The 22,341-nt window shown below is 44.8% G+C and overlaps 1 protein-coding gene across 1 annotated transcript; it reads right to left on the bottom strand.

Moving 5' to 3' along the window:
• Positions 1–5,920: 5,920 nt before the first annotated feature.
• Positions 5,921–15,105, bottom strand: DEPDC7 (DEP domain containing 7). Its single transcript, XM_075712899.1, has 9 exons — positions 15,033–15,105; positions 12,267–12,654; positions 10,085–10,215; positions 8,997–9,186; positions 8,028–8,242; positions 6,829–6,971; positions 6,502–6,627; positions 6,323–6,401; positions 5,921–6,135 (listed from the first exon to the last, which is right to left on the bottom strand). The coding sequence occupies exons 1-9, from the start codon at positions 15,103–15,105 to the stop codon at positions 5,921–5,923; spliced, it is 1,560 nt and encodes a 519-aa protein (XP_075569014.1).
• Between the last annotated feature and the right edge of the window lie 7,236 nt (positions 15,106–22,341).

Raw genomic sequence — 22,341 nt, 5'->3', positions numbered from 1 at the left:
TCATACAACAGCTGCAATAACTAACCCTACTCCAACAGTGCTTAAACTGACTGTGCCAATGTGATTCTACAGGACAGCTGGAAAGCTCCGTGCATATAAGAAATGGTTTTCTACAGCAATGACTCAGGATCATCATCTTGCTAGACGCACAACACCACACAACACTTGTCCACAGCACTCTGTGATTTCTATTTTAGAAAAGAAAACAAAGCATAAAAAGCATGGGATAAATTACATAGGAAAACTAAGATGTCAGTACAGGTATTGTTAGACCCATATATTAGCCCCCATCTCTAGCTGGAACAGTCACTGATGTCCCTGCCCGAAACACTTGATCATCTCCCCCTTCACACACACAGACAATCCCAGCTGGGACAAGAAAGTGGTAGTCTGAGCAGAGCTGCAGTCATATGGCCACCCTTTCGACTATGGCAGGGACAGCCTCCAGCCAGGTGTAACGCAAGGCATCCAAACCAGCACGCAAGTGGGAAACCACTGGTGGGAAACCAGCGACTTGCTCCGGGAGAAGTGGATCTCCGGTCTAGCGGACAAAAGGTCTGTTACTGCAAACACTCTAGCAGCAAGAGGATGAGTAGCTCTGTTAATAAAGAAGCAGGTAATACAGAAGACCATAGCAACAGTTGCAATAGAAATTATAAGATAGAACTGGTTAAACAGAGGAAGGAAACATGTTGTTGAATTTGGCTAGAAGAGGAGCATTATCATAAAGGCTTCCACATTCATTCAACCAGACTAGACGGTTGTTCTTCCTATCTTTCTCTTCCACAAAGCATCCTCCTGAAGTCAAAATCCAAAGCACAAAGATGACTCAACTGAGACCCACTTAGGTCTTTAATGCACATGACACTTCATAGTGCCTTGCAATCTCTCACTGCACTTTATCCTCCCTACCCTTAGAAAAGTAGAGAAATATTATAATGTATCTTAGTTACAGAGAGGAAACTGAGGTGTGAGTTAAGTTGCTTGAGGACTCACAGAAGATAAATGACAGGGCCAAGACGATAATCAGTCTCATGATTACTACCCCCAGCTTTGCCCACCAGGCCATCATCCTACATCCTACACCCACCAGCCTACATCCAAAAGTATTGCTTTCCATAAAATGGCAGATCAAGAGCTACAGTCTCAAAATGAACAATTTTATTTAAATACCATTTGTTAAAAAGAAGTCCTATTTCAGCTGTGGAAAGTGGGTACAAGAACTCCTGGGCCATTCTACCAAATGACTGTTCAGTGGGTGAGGTAAACAGGCACACTTGTTGGTTTAGTTGTTGAGTTTGCAATAGTCTACTCTTTTCTGCTGGATTACTGCTATTATTTGCCAGATCACATCTAGAACAAATCCTCTTTCCACTGGGTAAATAAGCTTGACAATACCTCTTCCAAAAGCGTGATCATCATCTTTCCTTTCACAGAAACAATTCTGACTCTTAACAGAACACAGTCTACTTCTTGGCACTTTAATTTATTCTTATTAAAAACAGAAGTGCGAGAGAAAATCCAACAAATTAAAATTTAAACAAAACATTTTCCACGGGTCCTTTTCATCAAAGTTCCTCAAATCATCTGCTGCACGCCAGCATTAAGTAAACTTCACTGTGCTTCTATGGAGTACACACAAGACTGAAGCAGCATCTCCTAACTTGAAGCGTGGCCCCACTGCTCTGTATGAGACAAGACTCGACGGTTCTCCTTACCTGCAGGCCAAATGCAAGCCCTGAAGGCCACCTTTCTCTCCAGTTCCTCTGCCACATCAAAGCCTACTCTCCCTCGTAACCCACCAAAAGGCAAGCTACACCTCAGCTCTGTGTGGTGAAGCTGCAGCCTGTCCCCTGTCCCCCTTCTGAATTAAAAGGGATGCTTATGAACTTCCACCATTCTCCCTATCCGCAGTCTGTTCTGTGTGAGGCCCTGAAAGTCCCGGTCCGTCAGCAGGGTCTACCAAAAGAGAGCACACAAGGTATGGCAACAGAAACAGCACACCGCCTAGCAGCAATGCTACTGTGCCACCCCTTGCCCTGCCCAGTTCCGGGCGCCAATTTTCCTGCAATGCTTTCGCACGGGCTGAGAAGTTTCACGTTGCTTTCCCCGCGTTGCCCAGCCGCGGTGGTGGCAGCAGCTCCGGGCACAGCTGCCACGGAGGCTCATAAAGGCGCCACACGGAAAACCAGCCCCCGCAGCGCAGCCGGGGGTGCTTTTCCAGACGCCGAACGGGCAAGGCACGGAGAGCACGGGCGATGTGACAGCCTCCTCCGGCCAGCGCTGACTCCCAGCCGCCGTCCCCAGCAGACAGGCCCCGGCGGCTGGGCTGCCCGGGCCCAGCCCCGCAGGCCGCCCCGCAGGCCCGGCAGCCGCCCGCCCCCAGCCCCGCCGGGCCCGGGGCCCTCCCCGCCGCCCCAGGCCCGCGGAGGCCCGGCGGCCTGCCCGGCCCGGCCCGCCCCGCCCCGCCGCTCCCCGCCAGCCGCCTCAGGGCCGCGCTGCCAGCCGGGCCCCGCCGCCGCCTTACCGCCGCTCGGAGCAGGAGCCGCGGCCACCGGCTCTACCGCTGCGGGCGCCCGGCCCCGGCTCCCTCCTGCCGGCCGGCGGGGCGAGGCTGGGCCGGCGGCGCAGCCCCAGCGCAGGGGCGGGCCGCAGCGGCTGCCGCTCCCGACGGCCCGCCCCGGCCGGACCCGCCGCCCCCCGCGCCGGGCGGGGCGAGGAGCCCCCGCCGCCGCTCTGTGCCTGCCGCGGGGCTTTCCCCCCGAGGTGGGCCTGGAGGGGCGGGCGCCGCTCCCCTCCGCGCCAAGGGCGTGAGGGTAATCCTCAGCGTTACGGCTCACCGCCGCTTTTTTGGGAAGGGGGGAGTGCGGGGGGGTTGCGCCTGTGTACCCAAGCTCCCTGCAGCACTCGCAGCTGGGCCAGAGCAAGCGCTGCACCCCCACAGCCCCTGGGCTCTAACCTGGAGACAGAGGTGTCTGTCCCTACCCGCTGCGCTCACTCAGATCAAATCCACTCCCAAGGGAGGCACCTTTCCAGGCCAAGAGCAACCAGGGAGAGAGGCCACGGCTTTCCCTTGCTGCCCTGTGTTCACTGACAGACACCTTACCCCGCTCACGCGTGACCATCGCTCCCTGCCGCACCATTAGCTGGGCCGTACCACAGCCAGGCAGAGGAAAGGCCTCGCTGCCCCTGCCTCGTACCCATGAGCGAACGCTCCCGAACGCCCTCCTGCCCTCGCTGCCCCTGCCTCGTACCCATGAGCGAACGCTCCCGAACGCCCTCCTGCCCTCGCTGCCCCTGCCTCGTACCCATGAGCGAACGCTCCCGAACGCCCTCGCTGCCCCTGCCTCGTACCCGTGAGCGAACGCTCCCGAACGCCCTCCTGCCCTCGCTGCCCCTGCCTCGTACCCATGAGCGAACGCTCCCGAACGCCCTCGCTGCCCCTGCCTCGTACCCATGAGCGAACACTCCTGAACGCCCTCCTGCCCTCGCTGCCCCTGCCTTGTACCCATGAGCGAAGGCTCCCGAACGCCCTCCTGCCCTCGCTGCCCCTGCCTCGTACCCATGAGCGAACACTCCCAAACGCCCTCGCTGCCCCTGCCTCGTACCCATGAGCAAACGCTCCCGAACGCCCTCCTGCCCTCGCTGCCCCTGCCTCGTACCCATGAGCGAACGCTCCCGAACGCCCTCGCTGCCCCTGCCTCGTACCCATGAGCGAAGGCTCCCGAACGCCCTTGCTGCCCCTGCCTCGTACCCATGAGCGAACACTCCTGAACGCCCTCCTGCCCTCACTGCCCCTGCCTCGTACCCATGAGTGAAGGCTCCCGAACGCCCTCGCTGCCCCTGCCTCGTACCCATGAGCGAACACTCCCGAACGCCCTCCTGCCCTCGCTGCCCCTGCCTCATACCCATGAGCGAACGCTCCCGAACGCCCTCCTGCCCTCGCTGCCCCTGCCTCGTACCCATGAGCGAACGCTCCCGAACGCCCTCCTGCCCTCGCTGCCCCTGCCTCGTACCCATGAGCGAAGGCTCCCGAACGCCCTCGCTGCCCCTGCCTCGTACCCATGAGCGAAGGCTCCCGAACGCCCTCGCTGCCCCTGCCTCGTACCCATGAGCGAAGGCTCCCGAATGCCCTCCTGCCCGGCGCTGCGCTGCAGGCTGCTTGGCAGTAACCTGAAAGCAAGCTTGGCACCAACGCCAACCCAGTGACTCGCACAGCGCAGCGAGATCTGTAATTCAGAACTCGTACTCCAGCAGGCGATGCCTATAGGCAGGAACTCATTTTCAAGATAGAAATCTCATCCTCTTAACAGCACGTAGATTCGGGAGTTCGAACGGGAATACACCTCTGCTGAAGAGGCAACCAATGCGACACCACAGGTAGCTTAAGAAAAATATGACCAGAAATTCTCAGAACAAGAAACTGCCTTTCCACCCCCACGTTTTAAAGCTTAGGTTAAGCCACCTCTTCTGAGAAAATGCATTTATAATCAAAAGCTTTCAGTTAAAGCCAAGAACTACACAAAATAACTCCTAAAAAGGGGTACATTTCCCCCATACTAATAGTTTCCAAGAACTGATTATCCTTTAAAAGTCCTTCCTAACTGACTGGAATAAGCCTCTTGCATGTTTGTCTTCCATCCCCGATCAGAACAGAGTAACCCACGGCCTTGTTACACACCAAGTCATCGCCTGGCTTTCAGAGAAAGCGCTCTGGAGAAGCGACAAACCAGGGGCAACAGACATGAGTGACTGAAGAGTTACTTAGTGATATATTACAGAGTAGTATCTCAAACAGGATTGTGTTTTTAGAAACAGCTCACCACATGGGTTTGTAACAGTTACGACTACATTGTTTTCATGATTAAATTACCTTTGATCCCAATTAAACTAGCTTTTTTTCCCAAAATAAAAGAGAACAGAGCTCCACGGACACCGCATATGGAACAAAATTTGTGATTTCTTGCAACAGTAACTCTAATGAAGTTTTGCTGGCATCATCCCAAAGATAAGTCCACAAGAGTCAAAATCCGATCTCGATTGTGCTATATATTTTCCTGTTTGCAACTGCCTGTGTTGCACAGCTTGGGATTTCCACTGTAGACTAGACATAGATAAAATATACAGCTATAAGAAAACCCAAAGGCCTTTTAGTTGTTCCAGCTCTTTTCCAATTACAGCTGGTGACATCAATAAGACTTAGAGACAGAGGAAAATACTACGGGGATGAAGATAACTAGCCATAAATGGCATGTTCTGTGGCAACCAAACCCTGACTGACTTAAAAATCCAGACTATCTTTACCACCCCACAAGAGTCAACGGAAGTTCAGGGCACAGAGTAGGATTCAGCTGGGAAAAAGTCATCTTCCCTGGCAATTCCTCAATATGGTGCCATCTTAGCTTAAAACAGCATAGCAATTTGTCATATACATACACAGTATAGTTAGCTGGCAAGCTTGAAGGAAAGCTTTGGAATACCAAGCAGAAGACGTTACTCAGTTCTGTCCATTACACAGCAAGTCAAGGAGCAATGCTACATGAGAGTGTCACATAATGCAAGGCCAATTAAAAAAAAAACAACTGTTCAGCATAAAATTCGGTGCTGGGGCAGAAGGCGGCAGAAAGCTCTCAGAGAGGTATTTTCTCCTCTCAGTAATTTTGATACTTGAATAGAGGGAGTCAGTAGACTTGGCTTTAGGTGAGGAAAAGGAAGGATTATTTTGGCCCTACAGCAATTACAAATGAGCAAAGCTAAACTATAAGTACAGACTAAACTTGAGTACCGGTGGCTTAGGTAATAAATGTATAAGTTCCATTCATTTCCGCAAAATAATTTTATTAGATACATGAATACAAAAGACTTACAAATATATTAGTGTTTTCAATGCTGGAGTATAGAAAGCAATCTGTATTTAAAGTCACACACAGAGATCAGTAACTCTGTCTCCAAAATACTGCATAAAAATACTGGGATTACTACTATGAAACTGACCTAGCAGTCTCTTTCTCTCTTTGTCAGAGAGCTTTGAATCTTCATCAATCGCTTTCAATAGAGATAATAGCTCATCTTTTGTGGTCTTCTCTGCATTGGAGCGATACTCTCTTTCATCAAGTTTTTGGCAAAAGGTATAGCCTAAAAGGAAACATGAGACATTCAGATAGTTAACACCACAGTCAACCACCCTCAAGATTCTACAGACCCATCTTCCCTTACAGTCAAATTAGTCATTGCTACAGCAAGTCTTTTTGCATCATCTCGGTCCCTTCTATTTCTCATCTGGGTGCATGACAAGAATGAAGTGTTCAGTTTAAACTGTCACCTGTTATCTTACTAGGATCTTGGCCTTTCTGCAAAGCCACCAGTTTGTTGCTGACCATTTTATGCAGTGTCCCTGGGATCTTGAATAGAAAGAGAAGACAGTCAAAGAACAGCTTAGAAAAAGACAATTCTGCATAAGCATACAAGATAACAAAAACATGGTCATTTTCTAGCACTTACCTTTAACACATCTTTTTGGTGATCCACAAGGAACAAGATCAGGAGGTCAGTTTTCCCTCTGGATAAGGTTTTATTGTTGATAATAGCTTTAGAGAACGTTCTTTTCACAACCATCCTGTTGTCACCCTAAAGGATAATGTGAAATAATTATCAAAAAGGGTAATTAGCCTCCCCCCTTTAAGAAGGGCACTGTCTTTGTTCTTCTGGAGTCCTTGCTTCTCCTGTAGTCACATACTTAAGCTACAACGGTGTTTCTGACCAGCATCTGGGACCTCTAGATTTCAGTAAGTGTAAAGCAACATGTATCAGTTAAGTATGCACATTTACCTCCTTCTGTAGTTTGAGCTCAGAATTATGTGCTGCAACAGCCATGAAGTACAGTAGTCTTCTGAACTCCTCCCTGACTTGGCTGTCTAGAAGTTTCAAATAGAGTTGAACAGCTTCTAAAGATTGCTCCATCTTTCCATTCACTGGGGAGAGATCAAGGTATCTATTGCCATATTTATTTAAATAAATGTTACAATGCAACACCTAAATTAGCCACTGCGGAGAAGTTCATCTCTTTAAACAGAACTGGTCAAGCATAGCAATTCATTCTCACAAAAATTTCTCACAGGCTGATGAGAGCCGTTTGCGTACAATCTGAGAATAGCCCACACCCAGGTTTTTAGCCTGGTACTTAGAAAAGCTCACTTTCCATTAAGTTCAATTATAGTTCAGCCATCTTGAATGGAATGTGAAATACTGAAAAAGGAAAATGGTTCTGTTTAGAAAATTAATGATCTCTTGTTGTGGAAATAAAGATCTACCAAGAAATGAGGAATATGTCCTAGATAAATGGGCTAGCTTAATGAATTAATTGCAAACCATTCTGCAGAGCTTTGCTAAGTTTTAATTGGCCTCACTATGCAGAAGACCCATTTTAGATGTGTGAATTATTTAAATGAAGTAGGTTGTACTAGTATCCTCCCTTTATCATGTAGGGAGGAGGAATGGGGTACAAATGCAAAATATTCCTACCAACATGGAACAAGAATAATCAAGGCAGAGAAGGATGAAGAATAAAGAGAACAGGGATGAGATGTTAATTGTGACTAAAACATCAAATGCTTTCTAAAATACTGTCTGAACATAAAATTTAAGAATACACATTTCTATGGACAAGAGGGGAGAGCTGTGAATGGGATGCATAACATCCACACAGCTTTAACTTTAGATCTTATGGCCTAAGTATTTAATATTAGACCATATTTATATTTAATTTCCCTGGACACCAACTACTACCAAATTATAGCACTCCAGTTTCACAGCCATTCTATGCAGAACTGAACACAAACTACAGAACTGCATATAGTCAGGACCAAAATTTCTCTTTATTTCAAAGCACAGTCTTCATGACTAGAAATTAAAAAAAAAAAAACCCAAACTTGCAGAAGTCAACCTTTACGCTTGGCTGCTGTAGTAAATACTCAGTTTGTCAGTACATCTCTCACATACACTTAGGAATATAGCTTTATTTTGCTTACCTAACAGTTCTGCAATTCCCGAATGAATTTCAGATGCATGGCTTAACAGCGGCTCCTTTTTCTGGCCGTAGTATCTACCAATATTTTCAAACAGCAGTAGTTTCCATGTGTCTGCTTTGTCTGGTTGATCAGGCAAGTTCCTGCTAATATCTACCACCATATGATCTGGAAGATATTCCAAGCAATCTATTGCTGCTGAGAGCCATTCATCTGTTCTAAAAGACAGAGTAGTTTAACTTTGTAGCATTACTTGCTGATGCTTTTCAGAGTTGGCTGCATTGTTTTCCTCAGAAAGTAGACTGGTTTCTCACTGCATGAGAGTACTTAAACACATGGTACTTAAATACGTTAGGAATTGACACACTCCGGTAGATCATAGCCATACACCTCTTTGGTATGTATTTAATCAAGATAAAGAATTAGTAACCCACACAGGTAAAGAGTCACAAGCAGTTAAACCTAGTGATGTCCTTCTACTGTTAGACAAGGACATAATTATTGCTAGATAAACAGAAACCTGAACCTTGATCTGATTCAGATTGGTAAAAGTTTTTCAGACTATGTTTTTAACAGTTTCAGGCTCAGCATTCTTGGCTTTTTTAATATGGTAGAAGAAACTAAACTATTCCCTCACAAGTAATTTTTTAAGGAAAAAATTCCAAGATGATAGTTAAATGCTCTATTGTGCAGCAAACAATTTCCCCTCCGAGTACTATCAAATACTATCATTGCATTCAAAAACTCCTCCAGCGTTCAGCACAAATTGTCTCAGCTACTTCTGGTTTAGAGCTTAGCAAATGGTATTTACCAATTAATCCAGTCAAGTCTAACAGCGAGAAAAGTGCCTACTCACAGTCTTTCTGCAGTACTGGAGACTACTACATTTCTACCCAAAGATCAACCAAGCTTTACATTCCTATGAAAGCAGAAAGTTTCTCAAAGTTGCAGAGGCGAACAATGAATACTTACTGTGAGTCACTGAAAGCCTTGAGAATCTCTCTGTCTAGGTAGTTACTTGTGATGATGTACCCAGTTGCCTTCCTTGGTTGTGGAAGCTGAGGTCTGATCTCCTGGTGCTCAAGTAAAGACTCAAGAAGTGGAAGGTCTACAAGCTGCAGCAGACGAGCAACTGTTTGTTCTTGCCATACTTCATTAATAACTGGGAAGGGTGGAATACACAAAGCACATGGAGATTCAGCATGTGCAAAAAGAGAGATTATGAAAAAGACAACTCCCCTTCCTCCCATCAGTCCTAACCTAAAAGATTAATTTTACCAAAATAAAGATTTACAGCAGCAGTGTGGCCCTTATCAGCTTTAAGTGCATTTTATCACCACAAAAGGAAAGAATTAGCCATTTGTTTAGTTAACTACAAGTGTTAGAGAACAGCTTGTTGGATAAGTCTGAAGTGCCTTACATTCTTTGTGCTCCAATTTGCAAGCTCTCTTTATTCTAGATAAGGGATTAAAAAAAGCGTAACAGTGACACTATCCTTGTCACAGCTTCCACAGTTATGATCTGGCTTGAGTTTTTGAGAGTTTCTAGGATGCATTAGCATTTTTAACCAAAGGAAAAAACACATTAGATCATAATTTAGTCCAAGAGAGAAGACATGAATTATCAGGAACGGTTTCACACAATAATGAAGGAGCACCGGACAGCACAGATACACAGTTAAAAAGCTAGGAAGAGTTTTAGCTAACAGTAGACTATTGGCCATGATTAAGTCAAGCATGGAAGTAGTGCAGGTAACTACATATTATGAAGAACGTTCCTAACTCAAGTCAAGCTCTACATAATTGTGTGTTGTTCTCTACAAAATTCAACACTGATTTATTTCAACTAGAGATAATGGGTCCTGTCTGATGAAATAAAAAGGTAAAAAGCAAGCCTGCAACAAATATAATTTGCCTTTGTTATGACATGGTGTTCAAAACAAAACACCGTGAGAGTCAGTTTGACTCCCTCTCCAATCTGACAGGCATAAGCCTTCCCAGTCCTACAGTTATTATCTTCCTTCTCCCACAAACAAACGACTGAGACATTGCTTGGCTTACCTCGACGGGACAAACTATCCGAGATGTTTATTTGAGGGGTATTTGCAGGCTTTAGACTCAGGTTTTCCCATAGATCCTCCAAGCTTTCTGGTTTGACAGGAGTAGAGTGAAACAACATGCTCTTCTCATGTCTGAGATTAAGAAACAGTTTTTATATATAATTACATCCATATATATGGATAACAAAACATATAATGTAACATACAGATATGGATAACTGTCCAAGATTAAAAAATGTTTTCTCTATAGAAATATTTATATAATCTTCTTTCCCTGCCCTCCCCCCACCCCCCCCGAGACTTTCTCTGTCCAAGTCACACAGGAAAATGTATGATACCTTAAAGAATTATTTGTGTGCAACAGTTGCATGCAAGTACATAGTTCCTCTCTTGGAACTTGTCACAGCTGGCATCAGCAAGCTACCTCAATTACCACAGAGAAAAATCTAAGAAGAGGAAATGGTTAAGGGGGGGAAATTAACAAACAGAAAAAAAAACCAAACCCCCAAAAAACCCAGACTAAAACCCCAAACAAATTCCCCCCTCAAAACCTCCAGAGTTTTAAGATGTTATTCCTGATGGCAAAGTGAGAACAAAAATTAAGAGCTGTTCTTGAAAAACCTAGAAGGTGATTGCTCCATAGCAACACCATTCCTAAAGTTATGCAGCTTGTTCATGCCATCAACTAATGGAAGGCTTCAGAAACCTGTCACCCATTTCTGTGTGTTAGCTGGTTCTTGTCATAATTGCTTTCATATGCTATTGAGTAGACAGCATAACAACTCCAGCCACAAAATTACTATTCTTCCAAGCATATTTGTTTAACTTCAATTCCTATATCTTCTTCATTTAGGGCACTGCAAAATCCTTTTGATGTCCACTATCTTTGCTATGTATGTGACAAGTCGTATGTATCAATAGATCTGTTCCTTTCACTAAATGAAGAAGTGTAATCCAACAGATCTGTGCCCTGCCCAGCAGAACACCACCTTCATTCTACACTAATAGAACATGAATAACCTTGTTTCACAACTGTTTGTCCAATATATTCTAAGTCTTGCTTTAACAGCCATTGTGATGAATATATTTTTTAAATACCACGTTTGATTAAAGTGTTTTTAATTTCTCATGAATTCTCCTCTTTCCAAACAAAGACTTGGGACAGTTTGCTTTAGCACAGAACAAGAGCTAGTGGGGGCAGGAGGGAAGGAAGAAGAGGGAGAAGCAGGACCAAGCAACTCTCCATTTTTAATCTCTGTTTCTAGAATTTTCTGATGAATTGGGTTGATGCACTGAAGTTCACATTTGCTACCCTCATGAACACATCAATCGCATAAGGTATTTTCTTTCTAGGTGAATACTATTTGCAATTTTCAAAAGTGCGTATTGCTAAAACTATTGCAGTAACTACACGAATGTAGTTTCTTTAAAGAATATGTTGGAATATCTTCAGAGATGAACACTTGACAAAAACTGTTTAAGGGAAGTTATTTGGCAAAGTGCCATCTACATAGCAGTGTGTTCTGGTTTGTGATGGTTTAGTTAGTACCAGGGTTGTCTTTGGCCACCCCTCGAGACAAGGAAACAAAACCTCACAATTGCACTTCCCTCTGGTTCTATGATGGCATGCAATAGCATAGCAGCGTAACAGCGTGCTACATGGCCTCGGAAGAAGTCATACGCATATGAAGAAACAGCTGAAAACATCTCAAATAGCTAAATCTGAAGCGTAGTGAAGCTAAGATAATGAAAGAAGAAAGCAACTTTTACCTGTTTTTTTTCCTTAAAAACTGAATGGATTACTGGCTTATGCCAGGGCTAGGTGCACAGTGACTAAAGATTGTTCCACTGCATTAGCCTGGTGCACCTCAATTCCAGTTGGTTATATTGGTTTAGAGCCCAATAGATCAGTATCTGTAATGCACTTAATTTCTACCCTCCTACGCCCCTCCCCCAAGGTGATGTGATAACAGACACAGAAAACAAGTAACTATGCAGGCTGAATGATTTACTCACTTCAAATTGCTGTTTCCTACCTATCTTTCACACGCAAACATCCATATAATATCTACATTTTTCCCCCCAGGTCCTGCAATTGTACAACAGTTTTCCCTTCTCTCCCGCAGGATATATAACATTTTCCTATTGAAAAAGTTTCTTATCTTCACATTCCATGTACTAACCTTTGTGGTGTACACTGCTGGTAATCTTTATCAAGTTCCATTTGGTTTGAGACATTTGTGAATCTGTAGAGGCTACTGCTGCTGTCTTCAAATACAGACCGTTTGTCTTTTCCAAAGACCCTAGTTGAAACAGCCTCAAATACTTTGTAATCCATCAGCGCTTGACATACACGCACTATTTTAGCACGGGAAATATCAACATCCCCAAAATACTTGTTCTGTAGAAGATGGGCAAAGACAACATCCACTGCATCTGAACCAATAAAACAGTCATGATAGCACTTCAGGTTCTGGCGACGCTTTTTCACTTCCACTTGAGTTTGAAGTGCATTGATAATGCTGCTCCAGACGTATGTTGCTCCAAATGGTTTCTGTGCCAAGCTAAAGCCTGAGAACAGAGAAAGCATAAAGACTGAATTCATGCTGTAATTAGAAACAAACTGCCCCCTTTCTGGCTACTGGCTTTCACGAATCTTTAAGGATTTAAAAATCCGTGAGATCTGCAGTTTGGCTTGGGTTGCTCACCTATTAACATTTTGTTACTTTCTTAGCAAGTCTGCCTGCACCGTACCAATGTGTATCTCTCTGGCAGTTGCTCTCATTACATTAGCCTGAAGCTGTGCAACCTGGAGCTTCTAACCTTTTCTGCCTGTCACTTTGACACTATCATTCTGCATGCTCCTCCATCACCTAATGGTTGCACTTGCGGAACCTACTCCTAAGCACACGTTCCCACAAACAAAAGCTAGCTGTATGTGCTTTAGTCCCCCATTCCTCCACTGACACTGACAAAACTACACAGCTGGGCCGGGGAAGAGGGAAGCAGGGATGGAGGGACACATCAGAACCTTGTTTCCTACAGGATTGTGCATACACACAAGCCACCTAGTATCAGTGCTTAGCATATCACTAAAAAGATCAAGAATTCTCTTGAGACACCGCTCACTCAACACTTATCTCACAGAACAGCCTTCTACCACCACAGCCCCGAGACTCAAGCTCTGTGTACTCAGTATCACTTCCTTGAGCCAACCAGTCTTCCTTCCCCCTATAAAACCACTAAACTATTACTCATTTACCTATCTGATTAAGAATAGCACGCTAGCAACTAACAGTTTGACCAGAGGCTAGACTCAGCTTCCACAAGGACTTAAAAATACAGAATGTACTTAGAAAGTTTGCGGGTGGCACCTAACTGGGAAGAGTTGCAGCCACCAGAGAGGCTAGAATTAGACTACATGTGTCTCAGTAAATCAGATGAATAATTTATTAGAGAGAAAGCAGAGGAAGAGGGGAGAAATCAAAAGCTGAAGGAGAAAATATGGAATGAGGAGTTGGCAGCAATCCTACAGAAAGCCATCTGGGGTTATGACAGACCTCAAACCAAATGAATTAACAGTGTGATGCAGTGTTTGAAAAAAAAACAACATGCAACTCATTCTGGAACATATTACCATGAACATTTTCCACAGAGATGCAGTAGGTATTTTTTTCTGTTCTATTTAGTCTGAAGTGACTTTAGTTAGAGAATTGTATTCCAATTTTGGGCACCAGAGTTTCCAGCTGATCTCCATCTACCAGAGAGCCCAGAAATTAGCAAGTTGGCAGGGGGAGGGTGGAAGTTAGGAGAGGGCAGTAAAGACTGAAAGAAAAAAAGCAAGTCATACAATAGCATTTGAATGCACCAACACTGTTATAAAGGACAGCAACAGTTATCTTCAGAGCCATTATCAAATAGACACCTGCTTGCTGAAAAGATTCATGTCGGGGAAAAAAAAAGCTTTTTAATATACAGCATTGAACCAGACTAGGTAGAAACCTTCCAGAACCTCCAAAGCTTTAAATGTACAAGACAGACAAAGCGCATGCCTGCTGATACTTTAACCTGATGACACCTTCAGGTAGGCGAAACAGACAAAACAGAATACAAAGTTTCCTTCCAGCCCTATCTTTTAATAGCCAACTAGCCTGTTTGGAAGCAAAAAAACCCGCAAACCCAACACCACCAAACATACATGAGTGCTGGTTTCCGTTGCTAAAATAAGTTTCAACACATACTACCTGCAATAATTCTTCTATTAACCACTGCTTTACCACCTCTTCCTTCCACACACACCCCCTTCCCCCCCGCCCCCCAAATCTTTTGGGGGGAAGTGGCATTAAGTATTAAGGTTACAAGGTTTTCCAAAGTTAAGGTGCTCGAGGCGGCAAAGGAGCAGAAAGTGTTCTCAGCAAGCAACCTTTAGCCCTTTACGTTGCATTAAGGAGCCACCTGCTTTTTAACCTGCTTTCAGGACAGAAACGGCTGCTCGGGTCTCCCCGTTGCCGCAGCCCCAGGGGCTCCCGAGGGGCTCCCGGGGGGCAGGGCAGCCGCGCCAGCCCCCAGCCGCACCCCCCGGCCCAGGCGGCGGGGCTGCCGCGCCTTAGCGCAGCTGCGGCGCCGGGCTCGGTGAGGGGCGGCGGGGCGGGCGCGAAGCCCGGACGGGGCCTCCCGGGCGGAAACGCCTCCCTCCACCGGCGGCGGAGAGCGGCCAACTTTTGAACCTCTGCGGAGCGGGGAAAGGCGCCGGCACGGCGCTCCCGGCGGGCAGCGGCCAGGCGCAGAGCGGGACGGCGCCGACCGCCCGAGCCCGCAGCGGGCCGGACCCGCCTCGCCTCGCCAGCCGTCCCCACCAAGCCCGGGCGGAGGGCACCCGCGCGAGGAGGGCGCCGCAGCCCGCTCCCCCCCAGCCGCCGTGCCGCCCCGCTCCGCTCCGCGCCCCGTACCCGGCGGCCTGGCGGCGGGGCTGCAGACAGCGCCGAGGCCCAAAGCCGCCGCCTTCTCCCGCACCGTGGCCATGGCCGGCTCCGCGCACTGCCGCGCCGCGCGCCGCCCGCGGGGAGAGCTAGCCCGCCAGGGGGCGGGGCCGCCGCGCCCGCGCCCGCCCCCATTGGTGGCGCCCGGCGCCGGGGGCGGGGCGCGCGCGGCGGCGGCGGCGGTTGAGCGGCCGCCCGCGTGCCGCCGGGCCGGTGCGCGCCTGCCGCGAGGCGGGAGCGCCTCAGAGCAGCCGGCGGCGGGGACGGCGGCCCGGGGGGCGCGGGGGCGAAGTGCGGGGGGCCGACGGCCGGCGGGGGCAGAAAGAGCCCGAAAGGCCGCCTAGACACCCCGCCCAGGGCCGCGTCCGGCCCCCTCCGCCAACCGGGCGTAGCCTGACCCGCGGCCGGCCGGGTTTGCGAGGTTTCGTTTCTGTCAACGCCAACCGCAGCAAGATCCATAAACAGCGACTGTCCTCGGCGGAGGGGAGAAAACCAGCAACGCGCCTGCGTTCACCAGCGCTACGGCTCCGGTGCGAGAAGGTACCGCGGCTCCCAGCTGGGTAACAGCACCGCCTCGCCCACACACCAGAGCCCTCAAGTCCCTGGTGCGTCCCACAGCAACACGAACGCTACCCTGCATTCCCAGCAACACGGTATATAACCCTGCTGTTAGAGCACAGAATGCAGGTTTTTTCCTGTAATTACTATGTAATTTTAAAAAAAAAAAAAAAAAAAATCAAACCGGTCAGCTCTGTTTCCTTAAGTTAACCCGACACTAGGCCTCGTACGTGACCGCGGATGAACAATTAAACAGTGTTCTTGCTTGTTACCAGGACGTATGGCTTGAGCAACCACATATGGTTGAAATTTCCCTCTGATGTCTTATATGAGCTGTTTACTATAGCAGTAGGCATTTTTTATTGGCATGAAATAATAAATTCACTTTCAGGGTAATAAAAAGTTTTTTCTATTGTCTGCAGAAACTGCTGAGAGATCCAACATGATTTCCTGCTAAGTATGGGGTACTTTGATGATTCTTACCCAGTGAAAGTGTATTAGAATGACATAAAATTCAATCATATTTTTGGTCTGATTTCAATAGGAGCAGACACAAAGCCAAATTGATGGCCACGATATGCAAGCTCAAAAGTATGTAACACATTAAAAGCCAAATAATATAGATATTACAAGTTATACAAAAATTCATTTTGGGTTCTCAGATTATTGAACTGTCGACAGTAGGTTTGCAAAACAAAATCCTGTGTGAAACTTTAGCCTGTTCTACAATGAGTTCCATGCAAGCGGGTGTAACATGCAGGACATCTGCTATCCACTGAAGCTCAAGTCAGCCTTCTTTTATCCCTATTTGTCACACTTAAAGGTAGGGCACTGTAAGTTTATCCATTTGTATATGATGACCAAACAATGGACTTCATTTTAAGCTGTGAAAAACTGGATACAGGGAACTAGATACAGCAAACTTATGGCAAACAAACATTTCTTCATGTTTCACTGACAAAGCAACGAAGTATTTAATAATGGAGTTATTAAGAGTGGAAGTTCTTGTTAAGTTTTTTCAGATAAATAAGTCTTAAGTCTCTGGGCTTAAAGGAAGCTATTCAAACTGTAGCAAAAGGCTAGCCTTTGAAAATGAAAGTTCATATTGTTTTTCAACAATAGGAAGTGAGCAAACAGATTTCTTTCTTGGAAGAGGGGAAGATGTAAAAAAAACCAAAACAGTTCTGACTCACAGGTACCTGTTTTGACAGTTCCCATTAAGAACCTAATAAAAAATATATAATGCATGGGTCAACGAGGATTTCCACAATATGTTGTTTTATTATTCCCTGCTTTTGTAACAGTTTGATGCTAGACTTAGCATTGCCAAAATATATTAACTGCAAATCAGTAAATGCCCAAGTTAATTTTCATTTTTAAAAAGAATTTATTTTTGCATAGTTGTTGAAATGAAGTGAAGCAGTCAATCATTCTGCAATGGTTCACCACAATCTTGAGAGAATTTAGAACTACAAACATTTTCAAACAGGAGGTGTACCAGTTAATGAGAACTTTACACCTTAGATCAGATGACAATTTGTCAGCATACCGCTTGCAGGGGACAGAGTGAACCATGGATAATGCTAATCCGGAAGGTTGTTAAGATTTTTATTCTCATATTTTATTACCAGGCGATCAGCAGTCTGCCCTGGATTTCTGCCTTTGCCTCCATGTTTCCCCGCAGCGCCCACAACCCTAACGCACCAGTTTCTCCATGGGCAGATGGCAGCTCTCGGCTGGTCAGCCAGCTGTCGTTGAACAGTACCTGGTATTAAAGGATGTTCAAAAATGCCATATATCTTCTAGTATTTCCTACAATAACATTATTATAAAATGCTTTCCTAAAGCACAGATACACTTTTATGTAATTATTAATTTATACATCATTAATTAATTTATACTCTACATAGCCATTTTAAAGAATGCAATCCCGTGCAGCCAGTATGGTCATTCTTAGCCGGTGCAATTCCTTAGACTGTGGTGGAAAGATCCCAGGATGAAGGTGCAACATGCTGTATCTGGCTTCACCTTCCACAGTGGTTTCCCCAAATTAAGCTGCATAAAGTTGAACACAGAATGCACAGAATGTCAGTTACAAAGACATAATTAACATAATTCATTCGTCAAAGCACTTAGGACCAGCTTAGTGGCATTCCTACATGCACATGGAACAGTAACCTTTCTCCAAAAGCAGTTCCACTTAAAAATATAGGACTACACACAGAGACAGATGCTACTGCAAGTAAATAAATCAAAACCTGGTCTGCAGGGTGTAAGTCGGCAAGGGAGACTATACACAGCACCAGTGAAGGAAGTTTGATGATACGGAAAGCTTTACTGGTGGCTCTCTACCTAATAATGTTACGCGTGGTTGCACAGAACAACAATTTTGTGATCTAGTTATGGTGACTAAAATGGGTTTTTTAACAAATTATGCAGCTGAGTCCTAATTTGTACAGTTGTGTCAAATTCTTTGAAGCTGTTATAAAGAACTTTTATAGTGAGGAACAGCAGAAGAAAAATCTGTTTTGATTTATTTCCAGGTCATCTAGAAATGCTCCTGCCAACTATAACAGGACCGAGAGAGTAGCCTAAGCTTTGAAGAATTTACAAACTTAAGTTTTACAAACTTAAGTCTCATGTAAGCAGTGTAGGGCTTAATCAGAAGCATACAGCAGAAACAGAGTATTCAAATTCAAGAGCCACAATTTTAGGCATGTCTGCTGCTCAGGATCTGATTAGCTTACTCATGTCAATTAAGTGTTTGCTCGAGGATGAAGATGATGAAGACCCGCATTCGGGTTGTCTCTGATTACGGGGAAAGAGAAGGCAAAATGGAAACTTGTATCATCACAAAGTGAGAAACCGATGAATACCTTTATGTAAAGTGCTGTCTAACTTTTTCCATAATGAACTTGGAAGCTGGACAGCCAACCAGCATTTGGATGTGAGAGTACCTGTAATTTCCAAGTATCCTGGGCACAAATGAAGGAGATATAATTGAATACAAGACCTCACAAAGTAAAAAATTACCATGTGATTAAGTCTTTCAATATCATTATCAAAAAGACAAAAGTTGGAGGATGTATTGCCTAAAAAAGATGGAAGCATATTAATAGAAAGTATGGGGTGCTGCTGTTTTATCTACGGCAGATCAATGCTTGGATAAGTGATTGGGAAATGTTACGTATTCTTGAAAGAAACAAAGGAAAAAGGCTGTTTCAATTTCCAATTTTTTAGAAAAACTGAAAGGATCCCAAACCTGGAAAATAAAATAATCTAAAACCAAAAAATGTTCAATATCCCAATTATTCTTCACATTTCAAGTACCAAAAAAAATAGAAAAAAAAAAATACTGATTTTTCACGGAAAACCAACTATGAAATAAAAAGGAATTCTTGCAGAAGAATACTATCCAATTTGTTATTTTCAAAAGAATCTAGATCCCACTCTTCTGAAGGATTAGCATAGACTCTGCATTTCAACTACTAATCTTGCATCTCATAAATACATCAGACTATAGAAGGCTATCTCTCTTATACCAAACTTTTTTCTTTAGATTTCAAATGTCTTCCTATAACAAAATAAGCTTTAAAGATCAAGTGTATGTCAACACAGCTTAAATTTATATATACATACAATTTTATTGTCACAATTGCAAGGATCTGTTGAACCCAATCGTTATGGCTGTTTCTGAAAAAGCACAGCAATTAATAATTACCATAAAAATTCAGAAAAACATTCCAGTTATTTAGAACAGTTACTCTTTTGTTTTTTCCCCACTTAAATATCAACAATGCCTGTATTCACTACAGTGCTGAAGTTGATGAAAGGAGAACATTTTAAACAGTAACCCTTAAAATGTTGCTCCATTCCATTCACAAATGACGAGACAAATGAAATTTTGACATATGGTTCACTGTCACATAAAGATACTCATGTGAGGGAAAATCAACAGCTTCAGTTATAGAAATTACTATTTTTTAAGTCAGAGTTACAACACTAGCAAATCCCCTCTATTTCATTGCATGAAGATACGAAGTCCAGTACACGTTTTTTTAATACTGAAACTGTCCTATAAAAATGACAAAACTTTCTCTTCCACCTTTATTAATCTCAAATTTAAGGAAATGAACAGCTATTCATACAATCTTGGATTGAAAAAGGCTATTTGATATGCTAGACAGAGATGAAGGAAGCGGAAAGAACTCCTGCAGTGAATCCGCCTTAGTAATAAGTACCGTGTTCTGCTACTTGTACTAAAGAGCACAAGAGGTTTGCTCGGGGCTGAACTCCACGGGTTAGAGAGCACTGACACTCTCCCTCGTGATGCAGAGCAGGTTATTCGCAAATTCACTCTGCTTAATCCCAGTTTCCCATCTACGTTCGAATTAAAAAAAGATCACGTAGTTGTCGGTTCTGTGGGATACGGTGATGCCATCCTGTAACATTCAACCCATGATGCCAGCCACATCTGCCCCACCACGAAGAGGCTACTTGCAGGTGCACTCCTGCAAGGGTATGATGTACTCCCAAAGCGCAAACTTCTGGTTTTTATCCTGATGTGAAAACTGTAAGGATTCCACCCTTGCATTTTTGAAGAAACTGGGACAATAAACAAGTTCCCAGGACAGAAGCTTCTGGATGACTGACTGACTGAATCGACAAAGGGTGCATTGTAAAGGAGCGCAATCCTTCCATTCCTGGGCTGGAATACCAATGTGACTGCGGGACCAAGTCAAGCAGGGCAATGGCAAATGAAGGGCAGGGAGGCAACACGCTGAGCCTGCGCTGGCGCACGCTGACCTCCGCTGGAACGCACTGCACTCCGAGCAAGGATCCATGCAAGGGGCCTGGAAAGGGAGCGAGTCGGAGCCAGGATAACTCGAGATGGCTTACTGCAAGGAAGCGTACAGGGGCAAAGGCTATTAGCGATGTCACCAAAACCACAGGGACGAGCCTCTGCTTCTCAGTCTTAACAAATACTAAGGAATTTTGTCTTAAATGTTTTATTTTCAACTTTTGTGGAAGTTTTCTGGGACTTTCAAGAACGATTAAATATTATAAGCAGAGATTGATTACAGCATGCCTAAATGTGCGCAGGGTGGCATGGTCCCTGCAACGCTGTTTGGGTAAAGTCTCCTCACAGAACAGTGAAGACTCACTCTCATCTACGCACCACAAACCTGTTCAACCAGAATGAGCAAGTGAAATCAGACACAAATAATTGAAACGTTAGAAGTTACCATCTGCCCAGCTGGGAGTTACCATCTCTCAGGTGAGCTGCAGTAACTGGCTGAACCTGAGCTCCTGTATATTGCAACACAAAACCAGATCCACTAACTTATGTCACTACTGAAAGTGACTTTAGGTAAATTCACAAAGGATTAGGGGAGCAGCTCTCACCAGTATATAATTGTGGAGAGCCTGTGGAGATCCAGCTGAATGAGCAGTGATTTCCCGCTGAAGCATGGTGAGGTAGTAACTTACGCTGATCTACCAGGGACAAGTTTCCTGTCTATGTCCCTACTCCCAAAGTAAGCAGCCACTAGTGGCACCAGCTTAACGGGACAGAAGGAGCTGATAAAGGGGGAAGAAAGTGAGAACTCAAAACGGGCTTGCCAAGCATAACGAAATTCCTGGTTTTGACCATTTGTTTTGACTTCTTTAGAAAACAGCTACGTACCAATTATATTTACACTGAACGCAAGGCTTATGTTCTAGAGCAGAGGATCAGGCTTATTGTTTATGTATGCTACAAGCAGGAATCTGTAATTCACCTTTTATATTACTGTACAATGTGCTGGGGCCACCAAACTCAATTATGCCATGTTTTGCCAGGCCCACAGTTTAGGATGGGAAAATGGCCCTGGAAGCATCCTGCAGAGAACCCTGCTACCCCACTAAAACTCAGAGAACTTGCAGCGTTCACGTCAAGAAGAAAGTAACAATTCCCAGCCAAGCACTTCTTATTACCTCTTTTTTTTTTTTTTTTTAAACCAGCTGGTTCCAGAATTGCGACACTTGGATTCTCACAGACCACGCGAGCTTTCTCTTGAACTCCTTTAGTGCAAAGTCCATCGACTATGGTCAAACTACCCCTCTGTCTGTTTAAACAAAGTTGCTGGACCTTGCACTGAAGCAAATAAAAAGCATTCACTTACTCTCTTCTGTTACCAAAGCTGTAGGGATAGTAATTTCTGTGTACCAACCAACAACAAAAATCTGTGAGGTTTCAGAAACCACCAAAGCTGCTTTACTTAGAGAACATATCTAAATCCTTATTCTCCCAGAGCGTTGAATAAGTTACCAATTTGACCTAAACACATGATAAGACATTGATGCTTCAACTTTTATTCAATTATACCATTTACCTTCTGTTGCCGCAGCAAAAATACATGATACATAAATAATGCACAGGCAAATCACACTAGCAGCCACCACACACTAGCAGCCACCACAGTTAGAAAGAAGAGGATGATGCCAAACAATGTAGTTTTACTTAAAAGGTCTTGCTATCACAAGCCCTAGAAGTCTTAGAAGGCTACAGCATGTACTCCCGATGATACAGTTTAAGATTTCAAGTAACACATGCAGAATAAAAAGAGACTGAATTTAATCATAATTTGGACCAAAAACACCTATGAAAAAATAACCACAGCATTTTAAATTGAATTTTTAAGGGCAAGGCTGGAGCCAAGAGTGGCCACTACCATCTATA

This window comes from Pelecanus crispus, chromosome 6 (assembly GCF_030463565.1).
Source record: "Pelecanus crispus isolate bPelCri1 chromosome 6, bPelCri1.pri, whole genome shotgun sequence".
Classification (NCBI taxonomy): Eukaryota; Metazoa; Chordata; class Aves; order Pelecaniformes; family Pelecanidae; genus Pelecanus; species Pelecanus crispus.
The sequence above is the reverse complement of the archived record's forward strand: the minus strand, read 5'-3'. Positions and strand labels throughout refer to the sequence as shown.